This window comes from Oncorhynchus kisutch, linkage group LG7 (assembly GCF_002021735.2).
Source record: "Oncorhynchus kisutch isolate 150728-3 linkage group LG7, Okis_V2, whole genome shotgun sequence".
Lineage (NCBI taxonomy): Eukaryota > Metazoa > Chordata > Actinopteri > Salmoniformes > Salmonidae > Oncorhynchus > Oncorhynchus kisutch.
This window is the reverse complement of record NC_034180.2, coordinates 54,837,820-54,856,534: the sequence shown is the minus strand read 5'-3', so window position 1 is coordinate 54,856,534 and position 18,715 is coordinate 54,837,820. Positions and strand designations below refer to the sequence as shown.

At 48.4% G+C, this 18,715-nt stretch overlaps 1 protein-coding gene across 2 annotated transcripts in view; it reads left to right on the top strand.

The window, feature by feature from the left end:
• Positions 1-18,715, top strand: part of LOC116374726 (protein numb homolog) — a 113,907-nt gene that overhangs the window by 70,576 nt on the left and 24,616 nt on the right. The window contains exons 3-5 of one of the 2 annotated variants that reach the window (XM_031829373.1): positions 2,894-2,968; positions 12,241-12,273; positions 18,159-18,233. In XM_031829373.1, coding sequence (XP_031685233.1) covers positions 2,894-2,968; positions 12,241-12,273; positions 18,159-18,233 — 183 coding nt within the window. The remainder of the gene's footprint in view (positions 1-2,893; positions 2,969-12,240; positions 12,274-18,158; positions 18,234-18,715) is intronic. The other variant, XM_031829374.1, reaches the window with a different exon arrangement.

Here is an 18,715-nt window from a genome sequence, read left to right as displayed (position 1 = left end):
AGGCCGAGTGGTCTTCTGGTCTCGGTGATGCTTAGCAACACAGGCCATGTGTTCTTCTGGTCTCAGTGATGCTTAGCAACACAGGCCGAGTGGTCTTCTGGTCTCGGTGATGCTTAGCAACACAGGCCATGTGGTCTTCTGGTCTCAGTGATGCTTAGCAACACAGGCCGAGTGGTCTTCTGGTCTCGGTGATGCTTAGCAACACAGGCCATGTGTTCTTCTGGTCTCAGTGATGCTTAGCAACACAGGCCATGTGGTCTTCTGGTCTCAGTGATGCTTAGCAACACAGGCCATGTGGTCTTCTGGTCTCAGTGATGCTTAGCAACACAGGCCATGTGGTCTTCTGGTCTCAGTGATGCTTAGCAACACAGGCCGAGTGGTCTTCTGGTCTCAGTGATGCTTAGCAACACAGGCGATGTGGTCTTCTGGTCTCAGTGATGCTTAGCAACACAGGCCGAGTGGTCTTCTGGTCTCAGTGATGCTTAGCAACATGTACTGCCAGTCTCTATAATATATATGTAATATTAAGTAACCGTTGGGATAGGGGTCATTTCTGACTTCCAGTCTCTGTCCTGGACCGTCCCTGCTATTCTAACGCAATTTGAAACATTTCAATGAACAGAAATGAAGTTTCATGGCCACAAATGTCTCTGGCTCAGACGATATCCTGGTGCTGAGAGAGAGAGAGAGAGAACTTTAGGAAACAGTTCTTCTTTTTTTTACGCTGCACAGACGTCCTGGTAAAAAAACTGCCCTGTCGGTGTTCGGGCTGAGAATGAGAACTCTGGTGTGTGGAGGGAAGCAGCAACAATGGCTGCCTGCCCACAGGGCTCCAGGTCTGACCCTCGCCATCCCAAGGGACCATAGGTCAGGGGCGGGGGACACACTGGCTAGGGAGCTCTTTCCGTCTATTGATAGATACTCTGTGTCCCAAATGACAACCTATTCCCTACACTTTTGACCAAAAGTAGTGCACTAAAATAGGGAATAGGTTGGCATTTGGGACGTCGACATCCACGTGTAGTCCTTCAGCCAGTCATGTACAGGAGCAGCAGTGGCCCTTTGGCAGGATGACCTTTCCCCTGGCAGGAAGAGGACGTCACCACTCACAACCTGCTGTTTCGTGCTCTGCTCACTAACTCTGTTCTCGCTCTCTCTCCTGTCTCTCTCTCTGTCTCTAGTACCTCACTAACTCTGTTCTCTCTCCTGTCTCCCTCTCTGTCTCTAGTACCTCACTAACTCTGTTCTCTCTCCTGTCTCCCTCTCTGTCTCTAGTACCTCACTAACTCTGTTCTCTCTCCTGTCTCTCTCTCTGTCTCTAGTACCTCACTAACTCTGTTCTCTCTCTCTCTCCTGTCTCCCTCTCTGTCTCTAGTACCTCACTAACTCTGTTCTCTCTCCTGTCTCCCTCTCTGTCTCTAGTACCTCACTAACTCTGTTCTCTCTCCTGTCTCTCTCTCTGTCTCTAGTACCTCACTAACTCTGTTCTCTCTCCTGTCTCCCTCTCTGTCTCTAGTACCTCACTAACTCTGTTCTCTCTCTCTCCTGTCTCTCTCTCTGTCTTTAGTACCTCACTAACTCTGTTCTCTCTCCTGTCTCTCTCTCTGTCTCTAGTACCTCACTAACTAGGTTCTCTCTCTCTCCTGTCTCCCTCTCTGTCTTTAGTACCTCACTAACTCTGTTCTCTCTCCTGTCTCTCTCTCTGTCTCTAGTACCTCACTAACTCTGTTCTCTCTCCTGTCTCCCTCTCTGTCTCTAGTACCTCACTAACTCTGTTCTCTCTCTCTCTCCTGTCTCCCTCTCTGTCTCTAGTACCTCACTAACTATGTTCTCTCTCTCTCCTGTCTCTCTCTCTGTCTTTAGTACCTCACTAACTCTGTTCTCTCTCCTGTCTCTCTCTCTGTCTCTAGTACCTCACTAACTCTGTTCTCTCTCCTGTCTCTCTCTCTGTCTCTAGTACCTCACTAACTATGTTCTCTCTCTCTCCTGTCTCCCTCTCTGTCTTTAGTACCTCACTAACTCTGTTCTCTCTCCTGTCTCTCTCTCTGTCTCTAGTACCTCACTAACTCTGTTCTCTCTCCTGTCTCCCTCTCTGTCTCTAGTACCTCACTAACTCTGTTCTCTCTCTCTCTCCTGTCTCCCTCTCTGTCTCTAGTACCTCACTAACTATGTTCTCTCTCTCTCCTGTCTCTCTCTCTGTCTTTAGTACCTCACTAACTCTGTTCTCTCTCCTGTCTCTCTCTCTGTCTCTAGTACCTCACTAACTCTGTTCTCTCTCCTGTCTCTCTCTCTGTCTCTAGTACCTCACTAACTCTGTTCTCTCTCTCTCTCTGTCTCCCTCTCTGTCTCTAGTACCTCACTAACTATGTTCTCTCTCTCTCCTGTCTCTCTCTCTGTCTTTAGTACCTCACTAACTCTGTTCTCTCTCCTGTCTCTCTCTCTGTCTCTAGTACCTCACTAACTCTGTTCTCTCTCCTGTCTCTCTCTCTGTCTCTAGTACCTCACTAACTCTGTTCTCTCTCCTGTCTCCCTCTCTGTCTCTAGTACCTCACTAACTCTGTTCTCTCTCTCTCTCCTGTCTCCCTCTCTGTCTCTAGTACCTCACTAACTCTGTTCTCTCTCTCGCTCCTGTCTCCCTCTCTGTCTCTAGTACCTCACTAACTATGTTCTCTCTCTCTCCTGTCTCCCTCTCTGTCTCTAGTACCTCACTAACTCTGTTCTCTCTCTCTCCTGTCTCTCTCTCTGTCTCTAGTACCTCACTAACTCTGTTCTCTCTCCTGTCTCCCTCTCTGTCTCTAGTACCTCACTAACTCTGTTCTCTCTCCTGTCTCTCTCTCTGTCTCTAGTACCTCACTAACTCTGTTCTCTCTCCTGTCTCCCTCTCTGTCTCTAGTACCTGGGCCATGTAGAGGTGGAGGAGTCCAGAGGAATGCATATCTGTGAGGGTGCTGTGAAGCGTCTCAAGACGGTAGGTAGACCTCTCTCTGTCTCACTATGTAGTCTAGTCGCTGGACAGTCTTTCACTAATCACCCGACTACAGGCCTGTGGGCTCGTCCTCTCCCTTCCCCCTCCCTACTCCACTCTGTCCATTCTGACACCTAACAGGCCTGTGGGCTCGTCCTCTCCCTTCCCCATCTCTACTCACCTCTGTCCATTCTGACACCTAACAGGCCTGTGGGCTCGTCCTCTCCCTTCCCCCTCTACTCCTCTCTGTCCATTCTGAGCCTGTGGGCTCGTCCTCTCCCTTCTCCCTCTACTCCACTCTGTCCATTCTGAGCCTGTGGGCTCGTCCTCTCCCTTCCCTCTCTACTCCCCTCTGTCCATCCTGAGCCTGTGGGCTCGTCCTCTCCCTTCCCCCTCTACTCCACTCTGTCCATCCTGAGCCTGTGGGCTCGTCCTCTCCCTTCCCTCTCTACTCCTCTCTGTCCATCCTGAGCCTGTGGGCTCGTCCTCTCCCTTCCCCCTCTCTACTCCCCTCTGTCCATCCTGACACCTAACAGGCCTGTGGACTCGTCCTCTCCGTTCCCCCTCTACTCCACTCTGTCCATTCTGAGCCTGTGGGCTCGTCCTCTCCCTTCCCCCTCCCTACTCCACTCTGTCCATTCTGACACCTAACAGGCCTGTGGACTCGTCCTCTCCCTTCCCCCTCTACTCCACTCTGTCCATTCTGAGCCTGTGGGCTCGTCCTCTCCCTTCCCCCACTACTCCACTCTGTCCATTCTGAGCCTGTGGGCTCGTCCTCTCGCTTCCCCCTCCCTACTCCACTCTGTCCATTCTGAGCCTGTGGGCTCGTCCTCTCCCTTCCCCCTCCCTACTCCACTCTGTCCATTCTGAGCCTGTGGGCTCGTCCTCTCCCTTCCCCCTCTACTCCACTCTGTCCATTCTGAGCCTGTGGGCTCGTCCTCTCCCTTCCCCCTCCCTACTCCACTCTGTCCATTCTGAGCCTGTGGGCTCGTCCTCTCCCTTCCCCCTCCCTACTCCACTCTGTCCATTCTGAGCCTGTGGGCTCGTCCTCTCCCTTCCCCCTCCCTACTCCACTCTGTCCATTCTGAGCCTGTGGGCTCGTCCTCTCCCTTCCCCCTCCCTACTCCACTCTGTCCATTCTGAGCCTGTGGGCTCGTCCTCTCCCTTCCCCCTCTACTCCACTCTGTCCATTCTGAGCCTGTGGGCTCGTCCTCTCCCTTCCCCCTCCCTACTCCCCTCTGTCCATCCTGACACCTAACAGTTTCCTCCATCACGGTAGTTTTCCTCATCTTTCATCATGCGGCGTCACGTACTTGGGTTTCCCGTAGATCTGACGCGTTTATTCCCCAGTCTGACGCCTGGCTCTGAATGTACACAGGAGCAATGTGTCAAACACTGATACTCACTCCACCCCGTATCCTGTTGTACCCTTCAGTCTGGCTCTACAGGTCCAGACCCTCCCTCCGTCTGTCTGTCAAGCTCAGCCTAGTTCACTGAGCACAGGGCAGATAGACAGACTGACCAGCGGACGCTAGTCTGTCTATGTGCTTCCTGTCGCGGTGCCGGAGGAGTTCAAGCAACAAGCAACATTCTATAGGCCATCTGGATAGTCCATCTGGATAGTCCACCTGGATAGTCCATCTGGATAGTCCACCTGGATAGTCCACCTGGATAGTCCACCTGGATAGTCCATCTGGATAGTCCACCTGGATAGTCCATCTGGATAGTCCACCTGGATAGTCCATCTGGATAGTCCACCTGGATAGTCCATCTGGGTAGTCCATCTGGATAGTCCACCTGGGTAGTCCACCTGGATAGTCCGTCTGGATAGTCCGTCTGGATAGTCCGTCTGGATAGTCCACCTGGATAGTCCATCTGGATAGTCCGCCTGGATAGTCCACCTGGATAGTCCATCTGGATAGTCCGTCTGGATAGTCCGTCTGGATAGTCCATCTGGATAGTCCATCTGTGGATGCTCTACAGACCATCAGTAGCATTTCAACTATCTGTACAGAATAACAATATAAACGCAACAAGTTAAAAGATTTGACTGAGATGGTTCATATAAGGAAGTCAATTTAATAAATTCATTAGACCCTAACCTTAACCCTTATCCTAACCCCAAACTTAACCTTAACCCTTATCCTAAACCTTATCCTAACCCTTATCCTAAACCTTTCTAACCCTAACCTTAACCCTTATCCTAAACATTTCTAACCCTTATCCTAAACCTTTCTAACCCTAACCTTAACCCTTAGTCTAACCTTAACCCTAACCCTTATCCTAAACCTTTCTAACCCTAACCTTAACCCTTATCCTAAACATTTCTAACCCTTATCCTAAACCTTTCTAACCCTAACCTTAACCCTTAGTCTAACCTTAACCCTAACCTTAAACCTTATCCTAACCCTAAACTTAACCTTAACCCTTATCCTAACCTTAACCCTTATCCTAACCTTAACCCTTATTTTAAGCTTAACCCTTATCCTAATCCTAACCTTAACCCTTATCCTAACCTTAACCCTTATTTTAAGCTTAACCCTTATCCTAATCCTAACCTTAATCCTTATCCTAATGCTTATTGTAAATCTAAACCTAGCCCAAACCATAACCTTATTAAGCAGTTGCTTATTAGCAGATAGTATGTCCATCTGAGAGCATCCACAGATGGACAATCTAGACAACACAGATGGACAATCTAGACAACACAGATGGACAATCTAGACAACACAGATGGACAATCTAGACAACACAGATGGACAATCTAGACAACACAGATAAAGTAGGGTTACAACATTCAAGGCCAAGAGCAAAGCGGTCATCAAGACAAAGGGTCACATATAAATATATTTGGATGTGTTTAACACTTGTTAGGTTACTACATGATTCCATGTGTGTTGTTTCATAGTTTTGACGTCTTCGCTATTATTCTACAATGTAGAAAATAATAAAAAATAAAGAAAGATGAGTAGGTGTGTCAAAACGTGTGACGGGTACTGTATATATACATATAGATGCAGTACGAAGAACAGTATAGAGATGCTGCTCTAACAATGGCTGCTATATTACATAGTACATGCAAACACTTCCATATTCCCAAGGCAGGGAGAGAGAACGTCCTGCTCTGTCCTCACATCCTGCTCTGTCCTCACATCCTGCTCTGTCCTCACATCCTGCTCTGTCCTCACATCCTGCTCTGTCCTCACATCCTGCTCTGTCCTCACGTCCTGCTTTGTCCTCACATCCTGCTCTGTCCTCACATCCTGCTCTGTCCTCACATCCTGCTCTGTCCTCACGTCCTGCTTTGTCCTCACATCCTGCTCTGTCCTCACATCCTGCTCTGTCCTCACATCCTGCTCTGTCCTCACGTCCTGCTTTGTCCTCACGTCCTGCTCTGTCCTCACATCCTGCTCTGTCCTCACATCCTGCTCTGTCCTCACGTCCTGCTCTGTCCTCACATCCTGCTCTGTCCTCATGTCCTGCTCTGTCCTCACGTTCTGCTCTGTCCTCACGTCCTGCTCTGTCCTCACATCCTGCTCTGTCCTCACGTCCTGCTCTGTCCTCACATCCTGCTCTGTCCTCACGTCCTGCTTTGTCCTCACGTCCTGCTCTGTCCTCACATCCTGCTCTGTCCTCACATCCTGCTCTGTCCTCACATCCTGCTCTGTCCTCACGTCCTGCTTTGTCCTCACGTCCTGCTCTGTCCTCACGTCCTGCTCTGTCCTCACATCCTGCTCTGTCCTCACATCCTGCTCTGTCCTCACATCCTGCTCTGTCCTCACATCATGCTCTGTCCTCACGTCCTGCTCTGTCCTCACGTCCTGCTCTGTCCTCACATCCTGCTCTGTCCTCACGTCCTGCTCTGTCCTCACATCCTGCTCTGTCCTCGCGTCCTGCTCTGTCCTCACATCCTGCTCTGTCCTCACGTCCTGCTCTGTCCTCATGTCCTGCTCTGTCCTCACGTTCTGCTCTGTCCTCACGTCCTGCTCTGTCCTCACGTCCTGCTCTGTCCTCACGTCCTGCTCTGTCCTCACGTCCTGCTCTGTCCTCACATCCTGCTCTGTCCTCACGTCCTGCTCTGTCCTGCTCTGTCCTCACGTCCTGCTCTGTCCTCACATCCTGCTCTGTCCTCACATCCTGCTCTGTCCTGCTTTGTCCTCACGTCCTGCTCTGTCCTCACGTCCTGCTCTGTCCTCACGTCCTGCTTTGTCCTCACGTCCTGCTCTGTCCTCACGTCCTGCTCTGTCCTCACGTCCTGCTTTGTCCTCACGTCCTGCTCTGTCCTCACGTCCTGCTTTGTCCTCACATCCTGCTCTGTCCTCACATCCTGCTCTGTCCTCACATCCTGCTCTGTCCTCACATCCTGCTCTGTCCACACGTCCTGCTCTGTCCTGCACGTCCTGCTCTGGCCTGCACGTCAAATCAAATCAAATGTATTTATAAAGCCCTTCTTACATCATCTGATATCTCAAAGTGCTGTACAGAAATTCAGCACGGCCAGGTGGACTGGGGACAGCAAGGAGTCATCATGCCAGGTAGTCCTGAGGCATGGTCCTAGGGCTCAGGTCCTCAGAGAGAGAGAGAGAGAGAGCGAGAGAGAGAGAATTAGAGAGAGCATGATTAAATTCACACAGGACACCGGATAAGACAGGAGGGGTCGGGAGACTCTGTGGCCCCATCCGCCGATACCCCCGGACAGGGCCAAACAGGCAGGATATAACCCCAAAGCACAGCCCCAACCCTCTAGAAGGATATCTTCAACCACCAACTTACCATCCTGAGACAAGGCAGAGTATAGCCCACAAAGATCTCCGCCGTGGCACAACCCAAGGGGGGGCGCCAACCCAGACAGGAAGACCACGTCAGTGACTCAACCCACTCAAGTGACACACCCTTCCTAGAGATGGCATGGAAGAGCACCAGTAAGCCAGTGACTCAGCCCCCGTAATCGGGTTCGATGCAGAGAATCCCAGTGGAGAGAGGGGAACCGGCCCGGCAGAGACAGCAAGGGCAGTTCGTTGCTCCAGAGCCTTTCCATTCACCTTCACACTCCTGGGCCAGACTACACTCAATCATATGACCCACTGAAGAGATGAGTCTTCAGTAAAGACTTAAAGGTTGAGACAGAGTCTGCGTCTCTCACATGAATAGGCAGACCTTTCCATAGGAGAAAGCCCTGCATCCAGCTGTTTGCTTAGAAATTCTAGGGACAGTTAGGAGGCCTGCGTCTTGTGACCGTAGTGTACGTGTAGGTATGTACGGCAGGACAAAATTGCTTTGTAGGTTAGCAGTAAAACCTTGAAATCTGCCCTAGCTTTAACAGGAAGCCAGTGTAGAGAGGCTAGCACTGGAGTAATATGATCACATTTTGGGGTTCTAGTCAAGATTCTAGCAGGCGTTTTTAGCTTTATCCGGGTAGCTGGAAAGTAGAGCATTGCAGTAGTCTAATCTAGAAGTGACAAAAGCATGGATACATTTTTCTGCATCATTTTTGGACAGAAAGTTTCTGATTTTTGCAATGTTACGTAGATGGAAAAAAGCTGTACTTGAAACAGTCTTGATATGTTCTTCAGAAGAGAGATCAGGGTCCATAGTAACGCCGAGGTCCTTCACAGTTTTATTTGAGGCGACTGTACAACCATCAAGACTAATTGTCAGATCCAACAGAAGATCTCTTTGTTTCTTGGGACCTAGAACAAGCATATCTGTTTTGTCCGAGTTTAAAAGTAAAAAGTTTGCAGCCATCCACTTCCTTATGTCTGAAACACAGGCTTCCAGCGAGGGCAATTTTGGGGCTTCACCATATTTCATCAAAATGTACAGCTGTGTATCGTCCACATAGCAGTGAAAGTTTACATTATGTTTCTGAATGACATCCCCAAGAGGTAAACATATAGTGAAAACAATAGTGGTCCTAAAACGGAACCTTGAGGAACACCGAAATTTACAGTTGATTTGTCAGAGGACAAACCATCCACAGAGACAAACTGATATCTTTCAGACAGATAAGATAACCAATTTGGGTTTCCAATCTCTCCAAAAGAATGTGGTGATCGATGGTATCAAAAGCAGCACTAAGGTCTAGGAGCACGAGGACAGATGCAGAGCCTCGGTCTGATGCCATTAAAAGGTCATTTACCACCTTCACAAGTGCAGTCTCAGTGCTATGATGGGGTCTAAAACCAGACTGAAGCATTTCATATACATTGTTTGTCTTCAGGAAGGCAGTGAGTTGCAGCGCAACAGCCTTTTCTAAAAATGTTGAGAGGAATCGAAGTTTCAACATAGGCCGATAGTTAAAAAAATATTTTCTGGGTCAAGGTTTGGCTTTTTCAAGAGAGGCTTTATTACTGCCACTTTTAGTGAGTTTGGTACACATCCGGTGGATAGAGAGCCGTTTATTATGTTCAACATAGGAGGGCCAAGCACAGGAAGCAGATCTTTCAGTAGTTTAGTTGGAATAGGGTCCAGTATGCAGCTTGAAGGTTTAGAGGCCATGATTATTTTCATCATTGTGTCAAGCGATATAGTACTAAAACACAAGAGTGTCTCTCTTGATCCTAGGTCCTGGCAGAGTTGTGCAGACTCGGGACAACTGAGCTTTGGAGAAATACGCATATTTAAAGAGGATTCCATAATTTGCTTTCTAATGATATTTTTGTCAAAGAAGTTTATGAATTTATTACTGCTGAAGTGAAAGTCATCCTCTCTTGGGGAATGCTGCTTTTTAGTTAGCTTTGCGACAGTATCAAAAATACATTTCGGATTGTTCTTATTTTCCTCAATTAAGTTAGAAAAATAGGATGATCGAGCAGCAGTAAGGGCTCTTCGGTACTGCACGGTACTGTCTTTCCAAGCTAGTCGGAAGACTTCCAGTTTGGTGTGGCGCCATTTCCGTTCCACTTTTCTGGAAGCTTTCTTCAGAGCTCTGGTATTTTCTGTATATCAGGGAGCTAGTTTCTTATGAGAAATGTTTTTTTGTTTTTAGGGGTGCGACTGCATCTAGGGTATTACGCAAGGCTAATTTGAGTTCCTCAGTTAGGTGGTTAACTGATGTTTGTACTCTGACGTCCTTGGGTAGGTGGAGGGAGTCTGGAAGGGCATCTAGGAATCTTTGGGTTGTCTGAGAATTTATAGCACAGCCTTTGATGCTCCTTGGTTGGGGTCTGAGCAGATTATTTGTTGCGATTGCAAACGTAATAAAATGGTGGTCCGATAGTCCAGGATTATGAGGAAAAACATGAAGATCCACAATAATTATTCCACGGGACAAAACTAGGTTCAGAGTATAACTGAGGCAGTGAGTAGGTCCGGAGACATGTTGGACAAAACCCACTGAGTCGATGATGTGGAGCCTTTTGAAGTGGGTCTGTGGACTTTTCCATGTGAATATTAACGTCACCAAAAATTAGAATATTATCTGCCATGACTACAAGGTCCGATAGGAATTCAGGGAACTCAGTGAGGAACGCTGTATATGGCCCAGGAGGCCTGTAAACAGTAGCTATAAAAAGTGATTGAGTGTAGGCTGCATAGATTTCATGACTAGAAGCTCAAAAGGCGAAAATGTATTTTTTGGGGTAAATTGACATCATAAATTATCATCGTAAATTTGAGCATACGAGGCTTCAGCGTCTCAGACCCTGTAACAGGAGGAGTAGAGACCAGAGAAGGCTCGGCGTCTCAGACCCCGTAACAGGAGGAGTAGAGACCAGAGAAGGCTCTGCGTCTCAGACCCCGTAACGGGAGGAGTAGAGACCAGAGAAGACTCGGCGTCTCAGACCCCGTAATGGGAGGAGTAGAGAATAGAGAAGGCTCGGCCTCTGACTCCAACTAGCTGCATAATGGGGATAAATAATGCAAAAACAAAGTGTTGGAGAAGAAAGTAAAAGTGCAATATGTGTCATGTAAGAAAGATAACGTTTCAGTTCCTTGCTCAGAACATGAGAACATATGAAAGCTGGTGGTTCCTTTTAACATGAGTCTTCAATATTCCCAGGTAAGAAGTTTTAGGTTGTAGTTATTATAGGAATTATAGGACTATTTCTCTCTATACCATTTGTATTTCATAGACCTTTGACTATTGGATGTTCTTATAGGCACTTTAGTATTGCCAGTGTAACAGTATAGCTTCCGTCCCTCTCCTCGCTCCTCCCTGGGCTCGAACCAGGAACGCATCGAAAACAGCCACCCTTGAAGCAGCGTTACCCATGCAGAGCAAGGGGAACAACTACTCCAAGTCTCAGAGCGAGTGACGTTTGAAATGCTATTAGCGCGCACCCTGCTAACTAGCCAGCCATTTCACATCGGTTACACCAGCCTAATCTCGGGAGTTGATAGGCTTGAAGTCATAAACAGCAGAGCTGCTGGAAAACGCACGAAAGTGCTGTTTGAATGAATGCTTACGAGCCTGCTGCTGCCTACCACCACTCAGTCAGACTGCTCTATCAAATCATAGACTTAATTATAACATAATAACACACAGAAATATGAGCCTTTGGTCTTTAATATGATCAAATCCGGAAACTATCATCTCGAAAACAAAATGTTTATTCTTCTTCTTAACCAAACATCAACCTTGGCTTCCTCATCCATCCATCTCTCCACTGACTCACTCCTAACCAAACGTCAACCTTGGCTTCCTCATCCATCCATCTCTCCACTGACTCACTCCTAACCAAACGTCAACCTTGGCTTCCTCATCCATCCATCTCTCCACTGACTCACTCCTAACCAAACGTCAACCTTGGCTTCCTCATCCATCCATCTCTCCACTGACTCACTCCTAACCAAACATCAACCTTGGCTTCCTCATCCATCCATCTCTCCACTGACTCACTCCTAACCAAACGTCAACCTTGGCTTCCTCATCCATCCATCTCTCCACTGACTCACTCCTAACCAAACGTCAACCTTGGCTTCCTCATCCATCCATCTCTCCACTGACTCACTCCTAACCAAACGTCAACCTTGGCTTCCTCATCCATCCATCTCTCCACTGACTCACTCCTAACCAAACGTCAACCTTGGCTTCCTCATCCATCCATCTCTCCACTGACTCACTCCTAACCAAACATCAACCTTGGCCTCCTCATCCATCCATCTCTCCACTGACTCACTCCTAAACAAGCTTCAACTCCTACAAGCCCCACCCACCCACCCCCCATAAACAGAGAAATCACACACACCTGGACACTCGGTAGCCCTCCTCAGTCATCGGTAACATTGTCCGTGTTGTCGCCCCTCCCCCCTCCCCTTTACCTGCCCCACAACAGGACAGGACATTCTTCAAGGGCTTCTTTACAAAAGTAAGTTGTGCCTTGTGTGTCAATCTGAGTGCCTCTTTCCTTAATATAACCCCTCACTCTCTGATCAGGGTCCTGTCTGGGACATTACCTCACCAACAAACTACCTGGACACCTGGGTGTGTGTGTGTGTGTGTGGTATGGAAGTTGTTATTGAACTAGTGGGCTACTATGTCAGTTGCTTTGTTGTCGTGTCAACGTCCTTTCACCTCTTCCTCCTTCCAGTCTGGAACAACACCACCTATTAATGACTCAATGTTCTTTATAATGTTTGACTTTCCCTTGTTTTCCCTCTTTCCAGCTTGTGGGTGTGTGTGGACGTGTGGGTGTGTGTGGACGTGTGGGTGTGTGTGGACATGTGGGTGTGTGTAGACGTGTGTGGGTGTGTGTGGACGTGTGGGTGTGTGTGGGTGTGTGTGGACGTGTGGGTGTTTGTGGACGTGTGTGGGTGGGTAGGTGGGTGGGTGGGTGGGTGTGTGTGGACATGTGGGTGTGTGTGGACATGTGGGTGTGTGTAGACGTGTGTGGGTGTGTGTGGACGTGTGGGTGTGTGTGGACATGTGGGTGTGTGTGGACATGTGGGTGTGTGTAGACGTGTGTGGGTGTGTGTGGGTGTGTGTGGACGTGTGGGTGTGTGTGGACGTGTGGGTGTGTGTGGGTGTGTGTGGACGTGTGGGTGTGTGTAGGTGGGTGTGTGGACGTGTGTGGGTGTGTGTGGACGTGTGTGGGTGTGTGTGGACGTGTGTGGGTGTGTGTGGACGTGTGGGTGTGTGTGGACGTGTGGGTGTGTGTGGGTGTGTGTGGGTGTGTGTGGACGTGTGTGGGTGTGTGTGGACGTGTGTGGGTGTGTGTGGACGTGTGTGGGTGTGTGTGGACGTGTGGGTGTGTGTGGGTGTGTGTGGGTGTGTGTAGGTGGGTGTGTGGACGTGTGTGGGTGTGTGTGGACGTGTGTGGGTGTGTGTGGACGTGTGTGGGTGTGTGTGGACGTGTGGGTGTGTGTGGGTGTGTGTGGGTGTGTGTGGACGTGTGTGGGTGTGTGTGGACGTGTGTGGGTGTGTGTGGACGTGTGTGGGTGTGTGTGGGTGTGTGTGGGTGTGTGTGGACGTGTGGGTGTGTGTGGGTGGGTAGGTGGGTGGGTGGGTGGATGTGTGTAACCCCACATAAAATGTAAAAAAACAAACATTTGACCAACTGGGGGTTGTTTGTCCCCACAGGTTAAATGCTACAGATATATACAGTTGAAGTCTGAAGTTTACACCTTAGCCAAATACATTTAAACTCAGTTTTTCACAATTCCTGACTTTTAATCCTCGTAAAAATTCCCTGTTTTAGGTCAGTTAGGATCACCGGTTTATTTTAAGAATGTGAAATGTCAGAATAATAGTAGAGATAATGATTTATTTCAGCTTTTATTTCTTTCATCACATTCCCAGTGGGTCAGAAGTTTACATACACTCAATTAGTATTTGGTAGCATTGCCTTTTAAATTGGTCCATTCCTTTAAGTTTTGGCCGATTCCTCCTGACAGAGCTGGTGTAATTGAGTCAGGTTTGTAGGCCTCCTTGCTCACACACACTTTTTCAGTTCTGCCCACAAATGTTCTATTGGATTGAGGTCAGGACTTTATGATGGCCACTCCAATACCTTGTCCTTAAGCCATTTTGCCACAACTTTGGAAGTATGCTTGGGGTCTTTGTCCATTTGGAAGACCCATTTGTGACCAAGCTTTAACTTCCTGACTGATGTCTTGAGATGTTGCTTCAATATACGATGCTGCCACCCCCGTGCTTCACGGTTGGGATGGTGTTCTTCAGCTTGCAAGCCTCCCCCTTTTTCCTCCAAACATAATGATGGTCATTATGGTCAAACAGTTCTATTTTTTTTTTCAGACCAGAGGACATTTCTCCAAAAAGTACGATCTTTGTCCCCATGTGCAGTTGCAAACCATAGTCTGGCTTTTTTATGGCGGTTTTGGAGCAGTGGCTTCTTCCTTTCTGAGCGGCCTTTCAGGTTATGTCGATATTGGACTCGTTTTACTGTGGATATAGATACTTTTGTACCGGTTTCCTCCAGCATCTTCACAAGGTCCTTTGCTGTTGTTCTGGGATTGATTTGCACTTTTCACATCAAAGTGCGTTCATCTCTAGAAGACAGAAAGTGTCTCTTTCCTGAGAGGTATGATGGCTGTGTGGTCCCATGGTGTTTATACTTGTGTACTACTGTTTGTACAGATGAACTTGGTACCTTCATGGACTTGGTACCTTCAGGAGTTTGGAAATTGCTTCCAAGAATGAACCAGACTTGTGGAGGTCTACAATTATTTTCCTATGTTCTTGGCTTCTAAAGCCATGACATCATTTTTCTGGAATTTTCCAAGCTGTTTAAAGGCACAGTCAACTTAGTGTATGTAAACTTCTGACCCACTGGAATTGTGATACAGTGAATTATAAGTGAAATAATCTGTCTGTAAACAATTGTTGGAAAAATGACTTGTGTCTTGCACAAAGTAGATGTCCTAACCGATTTGACAAAACTATAGTTTGTTAACAAGAAATTTGTGGAGTGGTTGAAAAACGAGTTTTAATAACTCCAAGCCAAGTGTATGTAAACTTCCGACTTAACTGTATTTATAGGGGGTTAAGGTTGTGTTTTAGGATTTAGGTAAGGGTACAGATTAGGGTTTAGGTAAGGGTACAGATTAGGGGTTAGGTACGGGTACAGATTAGGGGTTAGGGTACAGATTGGGGGTTAGGTAAGGGTACAGATTAGGGTTTAGGTAAGGGTACAGATTAGGGTTTAGGTAAGGGTAAGGGTACAGATTAGGGTTTAGGTAAGGGTAAGGGTACAGATTAGGGGTTAGGTAAGGGTACAGATTAGGGGTTAGGTAAGGGTACAGATTAGGGTTTAGGTAAGGTTACAGATCAGGGTTTAGGTAAGGGTACAGATTAGGGGTCAGGTAAAGGTACAGATTAGGGGTTAGGTAAGGGTACAGATTAGGGTTTAGGTAAGGGTTAGGGTACAGATTGGGGGTTAGGTAAGGGTACAGATTAGGGTTTAGGTAAGGGTACAGATTAGGGTTTAGGTAAGGGTACAGATTAGGGTTTAGGTAAGGGTAAGAGTACAGATTAGGGTTTAGGTAAAGGTAAGGGTACAGATTAGGGGTTAGGTAAGGGTACAGATTAGGGTTTAGGTAAGGTTACAGATCAGGGTTTAGGTAAGGGTACAGATTAGGGGTCAGGTAAGGGTACAGATTAGGGGTTAGGTAAGGGTACAGATTAGGGTTTAGGTAAGGGTAAGGCTACAGATTAGGGGTTTAGGTAAGGGTACAGATTAGGGGTTAAGGGTAAGGGTAAAGATTAGGGGTTTAGGTAAGGGTACAGATTAGGGTTAGGTAAGGGTACAGATTAGGGGTTAGGTAAGGGTAAGGGTACAGATGAGGAGTTAGGTAAGGGTACAGATTAGGGGTTAGGTAAGTGTAAGGGTACAGATTAGGGTTTAGGTAAGGGTAAGGGTACAGATTAGGGGTTAGGTAAGGGTAAGGGTACAGATTGGGGGTTAGGTAAGGGTACAGATTAGGGGTTATAGTTAAGGGTACAGATTAGGGGTTAGGTAAGGGTACAGGTTGGGGGTTAGGTAAGGGTACAGATTAGGGTTTAGGTAAGGGTACAGATTAGGGTTTAGGTAAGGGTACAGATTAGGGGTTAGGTAAGGGTACAGATTAGGGTTTAGGTAAGGGTACAGATTAGGGGTTAGGTAAGGGTAAGGGTAAAGATTAGGGGTTTAGGTAAGGGTACAGATTAGGGTTAGGTAAGGGTACAGATTAGGGTTTAGTTAAGGGTAAGGGTAAAGATTAGGGGTTTAGGTAAGGGTACAGATTAGGGTTAGGTAAGGGTACAGATTAGGGGTTAGGTAAGGGTAAGGGTACAGATTAGGCGTTAGGTAAGGGTACAGATTAGGGGTTAGGTAAGGGTACAGAATAGGGGTTAGGTAATGGTAAGGGTACAGATTAGGGTTTAGGTAAGGGTACCGATTAGGGGTTAGGTAAGGGTAAGGGTAAAGATTAGGGGTTTAGGGTTAGGGTTAGAGGGTTAGGGTTAGGGTTCTCATCTCTCCCTGTCTCCCAGTCTCTCTCTCATCTCTCCCTGTCTCCCTGTCTCTCCCGGTCTCTCCCTCATCTCTTCCTCATCTCTCCCTGTCTCCCGGTCTCTCTCTCATCTCTCCCTTTCATCTCTCCCCGTCTCTCCCTGTATGTCCCGGTCTCTCTCTCATCTCTCCCTGTCTCCCGGTCTCTCTCTCATCTCTCCCTCATCTCTCCTTCTCTCCCCGTCTCTCTCCCTGTCTCTCCCGGTCTCTCTCCCTCTCATCTTTCCCTGTGTCTCTCCGCGTCTCTCTCTCATCTCTCCCTCTCATCTCTCCCTGTCTCTCTCCCTGTCTCTCCCGGTCTCTCTCTCATCTCTCCCTCTCATCTCTACCGCTCTTTCTCTCCCTCTCATCTCTCCCGGTCTCTATCTCATCTCTCCCGGTCTCTCTCCCTGTCTCTCCTGGTCTCTCTCTCATCTCTCCCTCTCATCTCTCCGGTCTCTCTCTCATCTCTCCCTCTCATCTCTCCCTGTCTCTCTCTCATCTCTCCCGGTCTCTCTCTCATCTCTCCCGGTCTCTCTCTCATCTCTCCCGGTCTCCCTCTCATCTCTCCCTCTCATCTCTCCTGGTCTCTCTCTCATCTCTCCCTCTCATCTCTCCCTGTCTCTCTCTCATCTCCCTGTCTCTCTCTCATCTCTCCCAGTCTCTCTCTCATCTCTCCCTCTCATCTCTCCCGGTCTCTCTCTCATCTCTCCCTCTCATCTCTCCCTGTCTCATCTCTCCCGCTCATCTCTCCCTCTCATCTCTCCCTGTCTCCCTCTCATCTCTCATCTCTCCCGGCCTCTCTCTCATCTCTCCCTCTCATCTCTCCCTGTCTTGCTCTCATCTCTCCCTCTCATATCTCCCTCTCATCTCTCCCTGTCTCTCTCTCATCTCTCTCTCTCATCAGTCCCGGTCTCTCTCTCTCATCTTTCCCTGTCTCTCTCTCCCTCTCTCTCTCATCTCTCATCTCTCCCGGCCTCTCTCTCATCTCTCCCTCTCATCTCTCCCTGTCTCGCTCTCATCTCTCCCTCTCATATCTCCCTCTCATCTCTCCCTCTCATCTCTCCCTGTCTCTCTCTCATCTCTCTCTCTCATCTTTCCCTGTCTCTCTCTCTCATCTCTCCCTCTCATCTCTCCCGGTCTCTCTCTCATCTCTCCCTCTCATCTCTCCCTGTCTCCCTCTCATATCTCCCTCTCATCTCTCCCTCTCATCTCTCCCTCTCATCTCTCCCTGTCTCCCTCTCATCTCTCCCTTTCATCTCTCCCTATTTCATCTCTCCCTGTCTCATCTCTCCCTCTCATCTCTCCCTGTCTCATCTCTCATCTCTCCCTCTCATCTCTCCCTGTCTCTCTCTCATCTCTCCCTCTCATCTCTCCCTGTCTCTCTCTCATTTCTCTTTCTCATCTCTCCCTCTCATCTCTCCCTGTCTCATCTCTCTCTCCCTATCTCATCTCTCCCTCTCATCTCTCCCTGGCTCTCTCTCATCTCTCCCTCTCATCTCTCATCTCTCCCTGTCTCTCTCTCATCTCTCTCTCTCATTTCTCTTTCTCATCTCTCCCTCTCATCTCTCCATGTCTCTCTCGCATCTCTCCCTCTCATCTCTCCCTGTCTCTCTCTCATCTCTCTCTCTCTCTCTCTCTCTCAACTCTCCCTGTCTCTCTCTCATCTCTCCCTCTCATCTCTCCCTGTCTCTCTCTCATCTCTCTCTCATCTCTCCCAGTCTCTCTCTCATCTCTCTCTCTCATCTCTGTGTTTCTGTCTGCAGGCAGGGAAGAAGGCAGTGAAAGCAGTGTTGTGGGTCTCAGCAGACGGTCTCCGTGTGGTAGATGACAAAACTAAGGTAAAGTAACAGATCCATCCAGTCTCCTGCTCTGTTGTCTGAACAGCTAGGTCAACACGCACGCAGACACACGGACACACACACACACAGACAGACACACACACACGCAAACAGACACCCACACACACACACGCACACACACAAACACACACGCAGACAGACACACACACGCAAACAGACACACACACACGCAGACAGACACGCAGAGACACACACACACACGCAAACAGACACACACACACACGCAGACAGACACACACACGCAGACAGACACACACACGCAGACAGACTCACACACACGCAGAGACACACACACACACGCAAACAGACACACACAGACACACACGCACACACACACGCAGACAGACACACACACGCAGACACACACACACACAGAGAGACAGACACAGACACACACACACAGAGAGACAGACACAGACACACACACACAGAGAGACAGACACAGACAGACACACACACGC